Genomic DNA, 14,488 nt, shown 5'->3' with positions numbered 1-14,488 from the left:
AGCAGGGTTGAAGTTGAACTTCACTGAGCACACAGTCCATCCCTCTGTTGGTTGCTTTTGAATGAATGTTTAGAGCATGGCTTAAAAGCTTCTCTGTGCCAGAGAATTTAGTTTTTGTTTTGTTTTGTGTTTATTTGGGGGGAGCTCTCTGGCAAGAATGTTCAGGGAGTAATGAATTTAAGTAATTATCTATAAAATCTTACATATATGCTATGTTTGTTTGGATGGATCTCTCTCTCTCTCTCTTTCGCTGGTGTTTTGAGACAGAGTCTGCCTTATTTTGTGGAACTGACAACGTAGACCAGCCTGGCCTCAGACTCACAGAGATTCACCTGCCTCTACCTCCCAAATGCTAGGATTAAAGTCATGTGCCACCAGCCCACTGCAAACAATATATTTTAAAAGTTGACATTTATTAGATGGACTCGTCATCATTTTGAGAATCCAGCCTTGAGTGTGCACTGGAAGATGTGGAGCGTTAGGGATGGGTTGTGGATATGGCATAATCTGCGGACAGACTGATTTTGTGCTCTCATACAAAGACAGGAGCTAGGCCTGGATCCAGGTCTCCATGTTCCACAGCATCGCAGGCATGCCTGAATCTCCTTGTGCATGGTCAGGGTGGTTATCATCCAGTTGCTATAAAAACAGATGCCTTTGGAGCACTCTCTGGTCCCCCAAGGTGGCTTGAGACAGTCTGAGACATAAAGTCCACTGTACTTTCTTCTCTGGCTCCTCCCTCCCAGACGGGATGTACAGGGATGTAGCTGTGACATCCAAGCACCACCACCCCCAACCCCCCCCAGCTAAGGCAGCTCCGTGAGCCTCGCTAAAAAACAGAAGTTGTTTGTCCTGGATGACAGGAGCACTCATTGACTGGTTTACCCCAGGATGCCTCAGATTCTCAGTGGGGAGTGTAATGTGTTCTTCCAGCGTGCATTCCACAGCCGGGCTCCTCGCGCCTGACAAAGCGAGTATTATGCACGCTCCTGCCCCAGTACTGTACGCCTAGCTGTGTGGAAATACCAATTTGGCCCTTACTCCCTGGCTTTCCCTTTCCTAGAGCCATCAAGAGTGACATGTCGTGGGCGTGGGCAGTCACTCAGAAGTCAAGGCGGTTGGCTCTCTGTGGTGCCCCTCTGTGCTTAGAGTAATATTTTCCTCACTGCTATTTAAAACGGCATAGTTTAGATTCTCCATGCAGAGGTGTCCGCCCCCTTTCTCACCAAACCCTCAAAAAAAATCTTGAGAGTCCACCCCACTACTACTTCAGTTCTGGTCAGTTTTTCCAGTGAGTCAAAACCAAACGTAAAAGCCTGGCATTGTGAAATGGGGGCAGCACAGAGCACTTCTGCCCAAAGTCCCTTTCCTGTTTGGCTTTGCCCTTCCTGGCCTCGCTCAGAGGGGTCATTTGTGAGCTCAGATGTCTGCCTGCCGGCCTTAAATGCCTGACATGGGTTTCCTGCTGTTGCCTATATGGCCAGGGCTGGACCGGCTTTCAGGATGGCTGGCAGCCTTGGGGAGCCTCACAAAACTCCCATTGTTCCTTTTCCACGTTCCTCTAAAAGCCTAAAGATGCTGTGTCCTCTGGGGTCAATGGCGGGGAAATTTATTTTGACTTCATTTTGCGCTCCATTTGGGCTCAGTGTGGCAAGTCAGTAAGCGTTGTGTGTTTGCCGATTTCTATGCAGTGGTACCCAGATCTCTCGACCTGAATCAATTCAAACACCTAGAAAGGATTCATACGCTTTTAGGGAAAATGGGAACTTGTCTCTTACACTTTCATCAGAACTACCTAGTAAGGTATTGCATATTTTTGCCTCCCCCTTCCTGTACCATGGAATAGGCTACTAGCCCCGAAGACATTCAAGAGCAGGCAAAAAACATTCATCAGCCTCCCCTAGGACCACAGACTCCTGTTCTCTAGATTGATAGTCGTTAACAGACTCCCTGGATGAGGAAATTTGACAAGGTCTTACAATTCCAACTCTTCAAGTATCTAGAACATAGATAGCCAGGCATGGTGTTACGTGCCTGAAGAAGCTGAGACAGGAGGATTATAATTTCAAGACCAGACTGGCCTACCTAGTGAGAAAAAGTCTTCCGAGGAATCAGGGAGGTATGGGGTGTAGCTGTAATAGAACACTTGACCAGTAGTAATGGGTCTCTAGGTTCCTGTACCAAAAGGTCCCTTCACACACACACAAACACACACAAACCCCCAAAATTCCATTTTTTAATAGTGCGGAAGCGGGCCTTCTATATTCACATAATCCGGTGTAGCAGCTACTGGACACTGAGTACCAGTACAGCCCCAAGTGTGGCTGGTTCAGCTAAGAAGCTGTTTGCAAAACAGGCTGAACGAAATCAAGCAAGCAGACGCATCCCATGTTCTTTACACAGGGCCGTGCCCAAGTTCATGAAAAGGATCAAGGTTCCAGACTACAAGGACCGGAGTGTGTTTGGGGTCCCACTGACCGTGAACGTGCAGCGCTCGGGCCAGCCCCTGCCTCAGAGTATCCAGCAGGCCATGCGGTACCTCCGTAACCATTGTCTGGACCAGGTAAGGACAGCTGCCCACGGATCCCACGCATGGGAACGGAGCTCCCTGCTGCTCTTTTCCTAGTTTTGAAGGAAAGGTGTTTGTTGCTTCTGCCCTCACCCCTAATGTTTTTTTTTTCTTCCAAAAGGTTGGGCTCTTCCGAAAATCAGGTGTGAAATCCAGGATTCAGGCTCTACGCCAGATGAACGAAAGCGCCGAAGACTATGTCAATTATGAAGGCCAGTCCGCTTACGATGTGGCAGACATGTTGAAGCAGTATTTTCGAGACCTTCCTGAGCCCCTCATGACCAACAAGCTGTCGGAAACCTTCCTGCAGATCTACCAATGTAAGCATCCTGGGATCTCCCTAAGACTGGTGGCCCTGGGTTTAGTGGGACCAACAGCTTCTTTCCATGTCATTCTTTTGACAAGAAAACCTGCATGGGGATCCTCTGAATATACAGGTTATCAGTTTCTTTCTCACCTTAAGTGTGGAAGACGTTGGTGTACATTTACCGAATAGTTTGAAAAGTCATTTTTGTGGCCTGGGAATGTGTCGGCAGAGTGATTGTATAGCCGACATGGAACACTGGGTTTGCTCCCCGTTTGCTCCCCCCCCCCCCAGCACTGTGTAAACCAGGGGTGATGGTGAGCACCTGTCATCCTAACACTTGGGAGGTGGAGATGAGAGGGTCAGAAGTTCAAGATCGTCCTTGGCTATGCACTTGAAGGGTGCCTAGGTTCCAGGAGACCCTGTTTTAAAAAGAAAGAGAAAATAAATGTTGCTGGTTGGTCTGCAGGTGTGGAAGCAGTTGTACATCTTCACAATCCAGTTCTGTATTATCTTTCATTGTCGAGAGCCATGTAATAGAGCTGAAAAGTCAGACCCAAGACTGTACGCCTGCACTTTGGTGCCCTCTTCCCTTTCCCCTGTCAATAGACTTATCATTTACTTTGCACCTCTCTCACAGGGCTGCCGAGTTTAAAATTTCTCTAGTGTCTGTGTATTTTATCTCACCGGAAAAAGAATAAATGATGGGTTTGTTTTTTTTCTGTTTTTCACCATGGTCCCTTTCAGAAATATCTGGGAAAACAATATGCATGTCCTCTTCACTTTGAAGCGCAGCTTCAATCAAACAATGGTGGAAGTAAACGATCAGGGTCGGGACTGTGGCTTTCACAGCCTTGTGTGTTTCTTGGCTCCCGTGGCCTGGGAGCAGCGTGATTTAACAGCGGCTGCTCCCAGCTGCAATCGTCTTGAGGGCCGACGTGTCGAGCTTCATTTTATGAGAAGCGGAGCTGGTCTGGCCTGGACTGTTTCATTCTCCCTTTCGTCCCTTTCATATTTTATGAAAACACAGGTCACATTTTCCCCCGACCGAGGTATTTGTTGTGCTCTGTAACCATGGAGCTGTTTAATCAGTTTGTCTTATGGCCCTGCATTGAAGTGACTTGGTTTTTCCACCACATACTTTGAAAAGATGTAAGTTTGCCCGGTGAATAAGACTGGAAGGCTCCGTGCAGACTCACTTCGGTGTCAATTATTCCATAGGCATTTTTAGACATTTGCCTCTTTGTGTTCTTTCTAAAGCTTAAGTTGTCATTTAAAATCTGTCCCTGTTTTAACAACCGTTCCTATTTTAAGGAGGAGCAAGTGGGTCAAAACTGGTCCCCAAAGATTCTGAGCCTTTATAGCCAGCTGAGCAATCTCCACCCTTAACTTTCTGCACGTGTCTCACATAAACTTTTTTTTGAAACTACACAAAACCCTAAATGTAGAGCGATTTGCCTAATGAAGGTGGCAAATTTGACTTTTAAGTGCTTAGAAGACATAGTTCTGAACACTACAACAACTTATCATCTGGAGCCAAGCTCTGAGGTCGATTTTTAGAGTGTGTTAGCACTGTGGGTGTTTAAAAAGTTTCAACTCCCCCACAAGGCAGGAAATACTTGAGGGTAGTGACGCCGGTGGCAGCCCATAATTTCTTCCTTATTAATCTTTAGTATGCTTTCTGCAAGTGCTCGTTCAGTGTGTGATGCTGATGTTTGCTTTGGGATGCGGACTTGCCGTGTACGTGGAAAATTACTGAGCTGGTGGTGGGAATGCTTGTGCCCTGCAGATGTGCCCAAGGACCAGCGCCTCCAAGCTATCAAGGCGGCTATTATGCTTCTGCCTGACGAGAACCGGGAGGTTCTCCAGACGCTTCTTTACTTCTTGAGCGACGTCACAGCGGCTGTGAAAGAAAACCAGATGACTCCCACCAACCTGGCTGTGTGCTTAGCCCCTTCTCTCTTCCACCTCAACACCCTGAAGAGAGAAAATTCTTCCCCAAGGTACATATCACGCAGTAGGGTGGTGGTGGTGCACGCCTTGAATCCCAGCACTCGGGAGGCAGAGGCAGGTGGATCTCTGAGTTCGAGACCAGCTTGGTCTACAAGAGCTAGTTCCAGGACAGGCTTTAAAGCTACAGAGAAACCCTGTCTTGAAAAACCAAAAAAGAAAAAGAATAAAAAGGTACAGATCATGCAAGGAGCATACCAAGGCCCGTCTCTCACATTCTCCTAGGACCGTGTCCCCGTGTTCTTGTTGGATTCTTACCTGACCCGAGCAAAAGTTGTTAGTCCTAGAATTAGGTCCATGTGCATCACTGTGGTAGATTATCTGCAAAAAAAAAAAATTAAGGGAGTAAGGTTGACTTTGCTCAAAGGACCTTTGTTTTATGGCAGCCTGGGTACAGAGAGAAAGAGGGGCACAGGGATGAGATACCCACAGACATGCCCCCAGTGACCTATTTTCTCCAGCTGCATCCTGTCTTGGGCATCAATTATCCAGACTGTGAACTGGTGGGGAGCATTTCCTGCTCAGCCCCCGTGCGTCTGTCTCCTTTCCGAGTATTGCTTTCTAGAAGCAGTCTGTTAAGAGGGAGGTGTCCTAGTTCGAGGCCAGCCTGGTTTAGAAGAGCTAGTTCCAGGACAGGAATCCAAAAAAAAGAGGGAGGTGTCCTGAGAGAGAGCACCATGGGTCTGTGCTTTGGCGTGTCTAGTGTTTAAGGCAAACCAAACAGCGCCAGTTTCGTTCTCCCAGCCAACAGCCTTGCAGACCTGCTGGCCTAAGAGGACTGGAGCGGGAGCTGTTTGGAAGTAGGGAAAAGTTGGTAACATCAGTGCCTTAGCCTCTGTGGGATCAGGAAAGACACGTTTCTGGCCTGTGCCTGACGTCGAAAGCAAGGCTACAGAAGACCAAGGTTATTATTGAACTTCAGAGACACTCAATTTAACATATGGCCTATGCCAAATATTGGCAAGCATGTCTGCATAGCATCCATGCACAAGGCGGGAGCAGCTGTGGAGACGTGGGAGGGAGCTCTCAGTGCTCATCAAGACTGATACTTGCTGGGGACTTACTCCACACCAAGCACCCAGCTCTTTTCTTCCCATTTATCTTCTCATGTCGTAACAATCCCAGGAGACAGACGGACTGCCAAGGAGCTTTTTTTTTTTTTTTTTTTCAAGAATAAAGTGAAGTTGGGGAAAGGTCAGTTCTGGAAGGAAGAACAGATCCGGTTTGTACTTCTTACATGAATAGTTCACAGTAAGATCACCCCTCCGCCACAGGAAGAAAGGGTGACTAGCTGGATGGGCTGAACACATCTTGCTTCGATCCAGCCCTAGGAACCTGAAAAGTGTTTCTCAGCTTGATGCATTGAAGCCATTGTGCCTGGAAGCCAGACAATACTTAAGGAGCCTTTTAACTAGTGTTAAAATTTGTCCTTGGGGCATTCCAACTTTAATGGTATAGAAAACTGCAGGAGCCAGATAAGAATAAGACTACCAGCTAGAAAACAATAGGGTTGTTCCTCACCTGAGGTAGGGGATCCTGTTTACTCAGCCTGTGAGGAGCGCAATACCATCTATCCCTAGTCTGAGCAGCTCCCACCTCAGTTCCTGTAGAAGCTGCCTCAGTCAACAGCAAATACACACTCTTATGAACTACTTAATAAAACATTTTTTAAATACCCTGGATATTTAACCAAAATATGTCTTTGTGTTTTGTGTTCTGTTTTTTGTTGTTTTTTTTTATAAAACAACAACAACAACAACAAAGCTCTGAGAAACTGTGCTGAAGAAAATAAAAGCTTTCTTGGGCCACTCCACCCGCTTATCCAAACCCTTTATTTCTTTTTCCTAGGGTAATGCAAAGAAAACAGAGTTTGGGCAAACCAGACCAGAAAGATCTGAATGAAAACCTAGCCGCCACTCAAGGGCTGGCCCACATGATCGCTGAGTGCAAGAAACTCTTCCAGGTACCCAGTCCTGAAGCTTGGCCGCTATGCTAAGGCTAATGTGGATGGGCACAAAATTATTAGCTTGGTACTCATTCTCATCTGAGCCACAGGTCTTTCCCATAATTGGCAATTATATACATAGTATATATACACACTCATCGCAATTAATGTTTTGTGAAATTGTTGGCCTTTTACTTGAAAAATAAAAACAGAATTCAAGACTAGCCTGGTCTACAGAGCTAGTTGTAGAATACATGAAAGAGAACCCCTTTTGGGGGGAGGGGGAGTGCAAAAGCAAGAGTTATCTGGAATTAAAATTCTCTCTTGAGAAACATGCTTCGACCACGTAAGCCCTGTTGGTATCACGTATACCCTCCGTTAGTTGGTGGGGCAGGAGTGGACCACCAACTTGAATCAGCACGTGGCTTCTGCCCTTCATCTTCTGCTGAGGCGCTGGTGGAGCCATCACCTTCTCGTCCTGTGTGTCTCCCAGGTTCCTGAGGAAATGAGCCGCTGTCGCAACTCTTACACTGAACAAGAGTTGAAACCCCTCACTCTGGAGGCCTTGGGACACCTGAGTCACGACCAGCCTGCCGACTACAGACACTTCCTCCAGGACTGTGTGGACGGCCTGTTTAAGGAGGTCAAAGAGAAGTTCAAAGGCTGGGTCAGCTACCCTACCTGTGAACAGGCCGAGCTGTCCTATAAGAAGGTCCGTCTTCCCCCTGTTCGTTCCCATGATCATGACTTTGAGTCATCAGACACGAGATCCTCTGCTCAGTTGTTTCCTCTGTGGGAATCCCCACCCGAGACCTGTCATTGAGAGCTGTCCCCTGGGTTGGGAAGCCAGGTGGTTGAGGTTCCCTGGGTAAGAAAGGACATCAGTCACAGACGGACGAACACACAGGGATCTCAGTCCACCCGTGATGAAGTCCTTTCCTCCCACGCAGTCACCCTAAGCTTCTTCCCTGATTCACTAGTGTTATTGGATTGTCAAGGGAAATCTTAAGACAAGGCCTGTATTTTTTTTTCCCTATACTCTAAAGAAAATAGTTTTACACTCCCTTCTGTTCTGAGTCACTGGGGCATCCTTGATCTCTCATAATGTCCATCAAGGTGTTTGTCAATACTGTCTCCACTGCCTTGGAAATAAACGGAGGGGTCAAGTGGACACATAGACTTTGGGGTGAAATAAATGAATTGTCACAGTCATTCAGATGCAAGTGAGCCCCAGGGAACAGAAGTTATGATTCTGACCAGAGTTGACGCTATCTTGTTTGCACGCCTAGCCTGCTCTTGAACGTATCTAAAGCTGGTAGCCTATGAATGTCGTAGATTTGCTAATCAGCCTCTGACCAGGGGGCCATGTCCCCAACTCAAAATTTGCTTTCAAAATTAAAGCATGTATGCTTTTCGCTTAGCATTGAAAACAACTGCATCTTCTTTTCAGGTCAGTGAGGGACCCCCGCTAAGACTTTGGAGGTCAACCATTGAAGTCCCCGCTGCTCCTGAGGAGATCTTAAAACGTCTTCTGAAAGAGCAGCACCTCTGGGATGTGGACCTGCTGGACTCAAAGGTGATCGAAATCCTGGACAGCCAGACAGAAATTTACCAGTACGTCCAAAACAGCATGGCGCCTCATCCTGCTCGGGACTACGTCGTGTTGAGGTGAGAGCTTCCAGGCTGATCTGACCGTGGCACAGGCAATTAAACCTTAGCACTGAGCCTGTGTGTCGCTCCAACTCACAATATGGTTCTGTTGCTTAAAATCAGGTGTGGGTGTCAGGAAAAGTGCTTAGCAGTTTCAAAGCACATTTATGTTTATGCCGATAGGGTGCCTCGCTGAGTCAGCTCTAACTCAAGAAACTGCACTCAAACGGAGAAAAGCCTTTTCAAATGATATACGCCATGGTGCTAGATTTCTGCCCCATTGCCTACAGATATTCTGGCTCAAACAGCTCACAAGTGGGTAGGCCACGAAATAGCATCTGGTCCCAAGTGAGATGTGATTAAGGCTGACGTATATGTAATCCCCAAGTCCTCTAAAGGCTACTGGAGGAGCAGTTTAAAAGAACGTTGAGAAACTGTCATGGTCTTCCAAAATTGTTCACTGCTTGTTAGAAGTCCATATCCTGAGACATTCATGAAGTATAAAGGGGCTTTAAAAAAAAAAAAAAAAAAAAAAAAAAAAAACTTAAAACTGGCTCTTTACCAAAAATTAACAATGGGAGACTAAGCATCACCACCACAAGTGGAGGTGGTCCTGTACAGGTTGTCCTCCCAGAGTCCATGCACAGTGGTTGGGAGGATGCCATGAGGGAGGTACCATTTTCAATCAAACCTATGGTTTCTTCTCCACAGGACCTGGAGGACTAATTTACCCAGGGGAGCCTGTGCGCTCTTACTCACCTCTGTGGATCACGACCGGGCCCCCGTGGTGGGGGTGAGGGTTAACGTGCTCCTGTCCAGATATTTGATCGAACCCTGCGGGTCAGGAAAATCCAAACTCACCTATATGTGCAGAGCTGATTTAAGGTACGTTCTGATCCTGACCTTCTGACATAGGGAGGGTGATGCAGGAGATGCAGATTTTCCGTATGATGCCCAGAATGGTGGAATGAATCTATCACTGTGTTTTGGAGATGTTATGAAGGGTGACGCTTATAAAGCCATACCTTGATGTTTGTTGTCCCTTCGGATGCTGCTTCCAATCCAGATTCCTCAGGAACCGTGCTACTAAAGCAGTGTGAATTTGGGAGTTTTATCACAGATGGAACCAACAAATAGATACTTCGCATTTTACATTGGAAAGTGTTTTAACAGTGCATGTCTTGTAATTGGTTATGCCTCTGCTTGGGCAGTAAGTGAACGTAATTCATCAGCTACAAGGACGCCCCGAATCAACTAGCGCGTGCTCTTTTCTTAAATAAACTGCTCTTTTGGAAACACAGTCACCCACGAGACGCATTTCTGTACCGCATGCCAAAGCCTGCTCTAAGTAGGGCCCTTCAGTAGCCATACTGTAAACGGTCCCTGGAAACTTTGTGGTCCCAGATGTGTAATGCGCATGCGTGGGGGGTTGTCTGCAGACGAGAAGTCACCTTGACTTTCACCTGCTCACCAAGGAGTGGAAGTCGGGAGTGGAAGTTGGCAGTGCAGCCCTAGAGAGGCTGCAGCCGGCCAATCACTGCGAGTTTAAGGCCCTATAGAGATGGCAGGTCAAAGGAAGACATGGAGGTAGGAGCCTTTGGTACAGCTCAGTAGTGAAGCGTTTGCCTCTCGTTCTTGAGGTCCTGAGCGCAATCCTCACAGTTCAAGTTTGAAAACAGGAGAGAGTGTTCAAGAGTGCCTTCGACATCTCTCAAATCTGTCTCATTTGAATAACTCGCCCACCTTGCTTCTGTGTGACAGGGGCCACATGCCGGAGTGGTACACAAAATCCTTTGGACATCTGTGTGCAGCGGAAGTGGTGAAGATCCGAGACTCCTTCAGTAATCAGAACACTGAAACCAAGGATACCAAATCTAGGTGATTACCGAGGCGGAGCACCTGTGTCTGCTGCCCGGGTGAATGTTTCTAGAGCCTCGCCCGTCCTCGGAAGAGTTCATCTGGGTCTCATTGACTATAGCAATTTGATGAGATTTTTTTTTTAAAAAAAAAAAAGCTGCTTCCTGTTTGTCTTAGGTCTATGTTATAGACCTTGACTGGATTATATAAGACTTAGGGACGGGGAGGATGGGGAGGGGGGAATACGTGTATAATTCAGATTGCTTCTGAGAAGCAAGAACTCTTTCAGCGCATCACAGAAGAAAGCAAGGAGGCGTCATTCTCTCGTGACGTCGGCACACGTGTTCCTACGTCGTTGGTTTGCGGTGTGCTGCGGGACTGATGTATCCACTGGAATGGTTGGTACTGGCTGACAGGTTTTTCTCCCTGAGATGAGCAGAGATCGGTTTGCACAGAGGAGTGTGAATGTGTGTGTTGCGGGCTGAGTGGCACAGGTGAAGAGCTGGGATGCAGTGTCTGGCACACTGAGACGCCCACAGAGGATGCTGATACATACACCAGGGTTAGCTCTGCCTGGAAGAGCTGACTACCCAGGGATCTACCCAGGAGGGGAACCCAGCTCCCTTCTCTATTTCCCCCCAGGTTATTGTGTTGTTTTATTTGGGGGCGGGTTCTTTTGTTTGTTTTTTTCTTTCTTTCTTTTTCTTCAAACCTTTGCTTTCCCATAAACTGTAGTTTCCCCTGACTCTGTAACCAGTCGCACTAATGAACATCCTCTCCACTCCCTTGAGTGGCTCCAGAGGAAGGGTTTTATTTACGTGAGATGTAAAGGCGCCAAACACTAACGCTCTGTGTTAGTACCAGAACCTTTTTATTTTCAGTACTGGGAGTTGAACCCAGGGCCTCTTATAAGCCAGGCAAGCACTCTACAGTGGACTTATCCCCAGCTCTGTTTTCACCTTTTATTTTGAGATAGGGTCTCACCACGTCACCCAGGCTGGTCTTGAACAAACGACTCGCTATGTGGCTGAGGCTCGTGGCTGATGGCTGGGATAAGAGGGCTCATCAACCCTTTTTACCTGCTATCATCCAGTACTGTCATGCTTGTGGCATTAACTCTAAGATAAACAAAGGGACACAGGGAAATATGTCCCCAGTAGGCTTAACCCGAGCAGAAGAGGCTTTTGGTTGTTAGTGTTCTCCGTGTACCCAACGGCAACAGCGCGTATTTTCATTGGGTTTGTCCTCATGCACAGATAGGTTTTCTGACGATGTGTTATTTTTCCTACATTTCTTTTTCCTTTTCTCTCACGTTGCCCTTGAACTGTATTTTAGTAATAATGGGGACTAGTAATCTCAGTGAAAAACAAAGAATGCAGGTGTTCGGAAGGGTGGTCTTTTTTATACAGGTTTTACTGTAACGCTAAAAGTTGACTCAAGACAGTATTAGTAAATTTATTTTGTATGGATCAAAAAGTGAGTAACGTATGAGTGAGAGTTGAAGAAGGGTTTTTATTTTGTTATAACGCAGTTACCTTGTCAGTATTATTTCAAAGGTTCTTTGAAGAAAGGGGGGATATGAGAGTAGAGTTTTAACATTGGAGTATTTGAATTATCAGTGTTGCTTGTGAAAGCGTGCTTGTATATTCAACTATGTTGGCTTCTGGATCTGTAATATTGTATGCTGTACATACCATTCTATTTGAGAAACATGTACACATGTCTGTCCACTGTACTTTCAGACATAGATAAAGCATGATAAAGATTATTATTTAAAATATACTTGTATTTATACCTCAGATATTCTTTTGGGTTTTGTACCTCAAGGCTCCCCTCTCTGCGTTGTAAATACACTTTACGTGAATACAGTTTTAGTGAAAAAAAGAGAATAAATAAAGAGGTTTATAATTTCCCTATATCTGTACAGAGTATATTCAGTAAATGCACTCTTAAATATTGAAAGTAAGAGAAGGAGCCTGGCCTGCTTTTCTGCATTGCATCTTCCTCCGCCTTGGAAAGCAGGGACTGCAAAGCACGGTGGCCCCGTGCCAACCAAAGTCCAAAGATACATCGACTGAAAGAAAAATTCGGATGACGAATCATTCCAAGGCCAAGCTGCATCTGAGCCACTCACCCACAAACAGGAAACGCAGGTGAAGGTTCAGGAAGCCTGGAGATTCTCTCCACACCAAGGTCAGAAACGATGCTGAGGATTTACGAGAATGGAGCAGCAGCAGCGGAACAGTTCTGAAAAAGCAAAGTCAAGGTCACTGATTAATCCACAAAAGGTCTCTTTCCCATGTTTAGCTTTCCTGTTGAAGAGATTTCTTAGGTCTGGCTAGAGAAAAATTCAGAGTGTGCGACTTTCTAAGAGCTAGGCTTTGCATCTTGTAACCTCCCACAACTTGTCCTTGTGAGTCATGGTGTAGATTGTGAGTTCTTCGAGAGCAGGCACAAATCCTGCACACCTTTATATCCCTCAACAGCGGCTTTCAGTGTTTTGTACTTTGTAGACACCTAATAAATTTATCATTTGCTAAAGAACACTGATAGAATTGGTTTCTGTTATTTTTAAGAACAGAAAACCCAAGCTATCATCAACCTTAAACCCTTCTGTTCCTCATAGGCATTGGGTTTTGCTATATTTTCTACATTTTGGTTGACACAGGATCTTTCTACAAAGCCCAGGCTAGTCTCAGACTCAGTATATAGCCCAGACTGGCCTTGAACTCATGACCCTCCTGCCTAGGTCTCTTGATGCCTAAAATTACAAGCCTGTGTCACCACGCCCAGATACTGACCACTTGGAAATTGCAGTGATGAAAAGAAAAATGGCAAATTCTGTGCGTGTTGATTGTAAAAGTTTTTCATCAAGCCTGATGTGATGGCAGAAGCCTTTAATCCTAGCACTGGGAAGGCAGAGGCAGGCAGAGCTCTGAATTTGAGGCTAACCCTGTCTATGTAGTGAGTTGCAGGACAGCCAAAGCTAAGTAATAGACCCTGTTAACAGAAAAAAAAGGGGGGGGTACATTGTCAGGGAATCTTTCTTTGTTCTGGGCATTGAAATCAGGGCCTCACACATACAGGCCAGGAAGACTCTAGCACTGAACCACACCCCAGTCCCTCTGATGGACCTTTCCCCAGTTTCCTGTCTTAACATGCGTTGTGAAGTCATCTCCAGGAGGACTTATTCTGTCAGTGTTTACTTGAGCCATAGAGAGCAGGAAGTCTTTCCTAAAGTTTCTAAAAGGCCAAATCATATTATTTTTTTGTCTCTGTCTCCAGACAGCTATACAAAATAAGTGTCTTGGGCCAGAATCCCCATATCTATATTGTGGGAAGAGTCTAAGATCCCTAAATTACTAGCAGGTTCTATACACAATACCACCACCTTTCGTTCACAGGCCTCAGCTGGTGGATTTAGACTGCTTTTGCTCCATCATGCGTTCGTAGCGAAAATGAAATTGATTCTCACACGGCTCAGAATGAAGACAACTTTGAGCAAAGCCAGCTCACCCGGCCCCGTGCTCTTAACCCTGTCTTTGCGTCTTTCTTCTGTCTTCCTTCTTTAGATTATATCAGTGCTCCTCAAAGTCGGATGTGGCTTAGAAGTGTAGACCAACTTCCATTGATGTGTGACTTACCAACACTCTCAATGGAAACCAACTTTCCCAGGCTCTTGGAGCTATGGCCGCCGGAGCTTGCAGCCCTTTAAGTCCAGTGCTCTCTGAAGCACTTGGCATCCATGTGAATGCTCAAGGAAATGAGGGATTTAGATCTGGCCCAGAGCAGCAAGTTTTCTTTACTTCCAGGGCCTGAGACAGACAGGGTAAACTTTTTCCAGCAACAAAGATAAACCAAGCTCCTCTTTTTTGTTGTTGTTGCAGCCTTTCGAAATGTAAACAGACAAGCTGGTCACTAATAACATTCCAAGGAAACAGGAAATTCAAAGTTCACACACTGTAAAACTTAACTAAAGTAAGAAGAAAATGAACCCATAGGGGACCATGGGAATGTCAGGATATCTCAAAGATCAGGAGAATATTTCATCCCAAGACCATAGAACGCTAAAACTGGAACATCTTACTTATCTTAAAACTTATGCACAGTTTAAAAAAAAAAACACCTAAATTTCCAGAGGAAACTGCCCAGC

The 14,488-nt window shown here is 46.0% G+C and overlaps 1 protein-coding gene across 2 annotated transcripts in view; it reads left to right on the top strand.

The window, feature by feature from the left end:
- The window catches only part of Dlc1 (DLC1 Rho GTPase activating protein), a 155,338-nt gene extending 142,458 nt beyond the window's left edge, over window positions 1-12,880 (top strand). For both annotated transcript variants that reach the window (XM_026786876.1, XM_005362532.1), the window contains exons 7-14: window positions 2,404-2,563; window positions 2,691-2,889; window positions 4,663-4,876; window positions 6,732-6,846; window positions 7,322-7,540; window positions 8,279-8,496; window positions 9,190-9,363; window positions 10,240-12,880. In XM_026786876.1, the coding sequence (XP_026642677.1) occupies window positions 2,404-2,563; window positions 2,691-2,889; window positions 4,663-4,876; window positions 6,732-6,846; window positions 7,322-7,540; window positions 8,279-8,496; window positions 9,190-9,363; window positions 10,240-10,360 (1,420 nt within the window). In that variant the 3' untranslated portion in view covers window positions 10,361-12,880. The remainder of the gene's footprint in view (window positions 1-2,403; window positions 2,564-2,690; window positions 2,890-4,662; window positions 4,877-6,731; window positions 6,847-7,321; window positions 7,541-8,278; window positions 8,497-9,189; window positions 9,364-10,239) is intronic.
- The last annotated feature ends 1,608 nt before the right edge of the window (window positions 12,881-14,488 follow it).

Source organism: Microtus ochrogaster, linkage group LG7_11, assembly GCF_000317375.1.
Source record: "Microtus ochrogaster isolate Prairie Vole_2 linkage group LG7_11, MicOch1.0, whole genome shotgun sequence".
NCBI classification, from domain to species: Eukaryota; Metazoa; Chordata; class Mammalia; order Rodentia; family Cricetidae; genus Microtus; species Microtus ochrogaster.
This window is presented reverse-complemented; position numbering and strand designations above follow the sequence as displayed.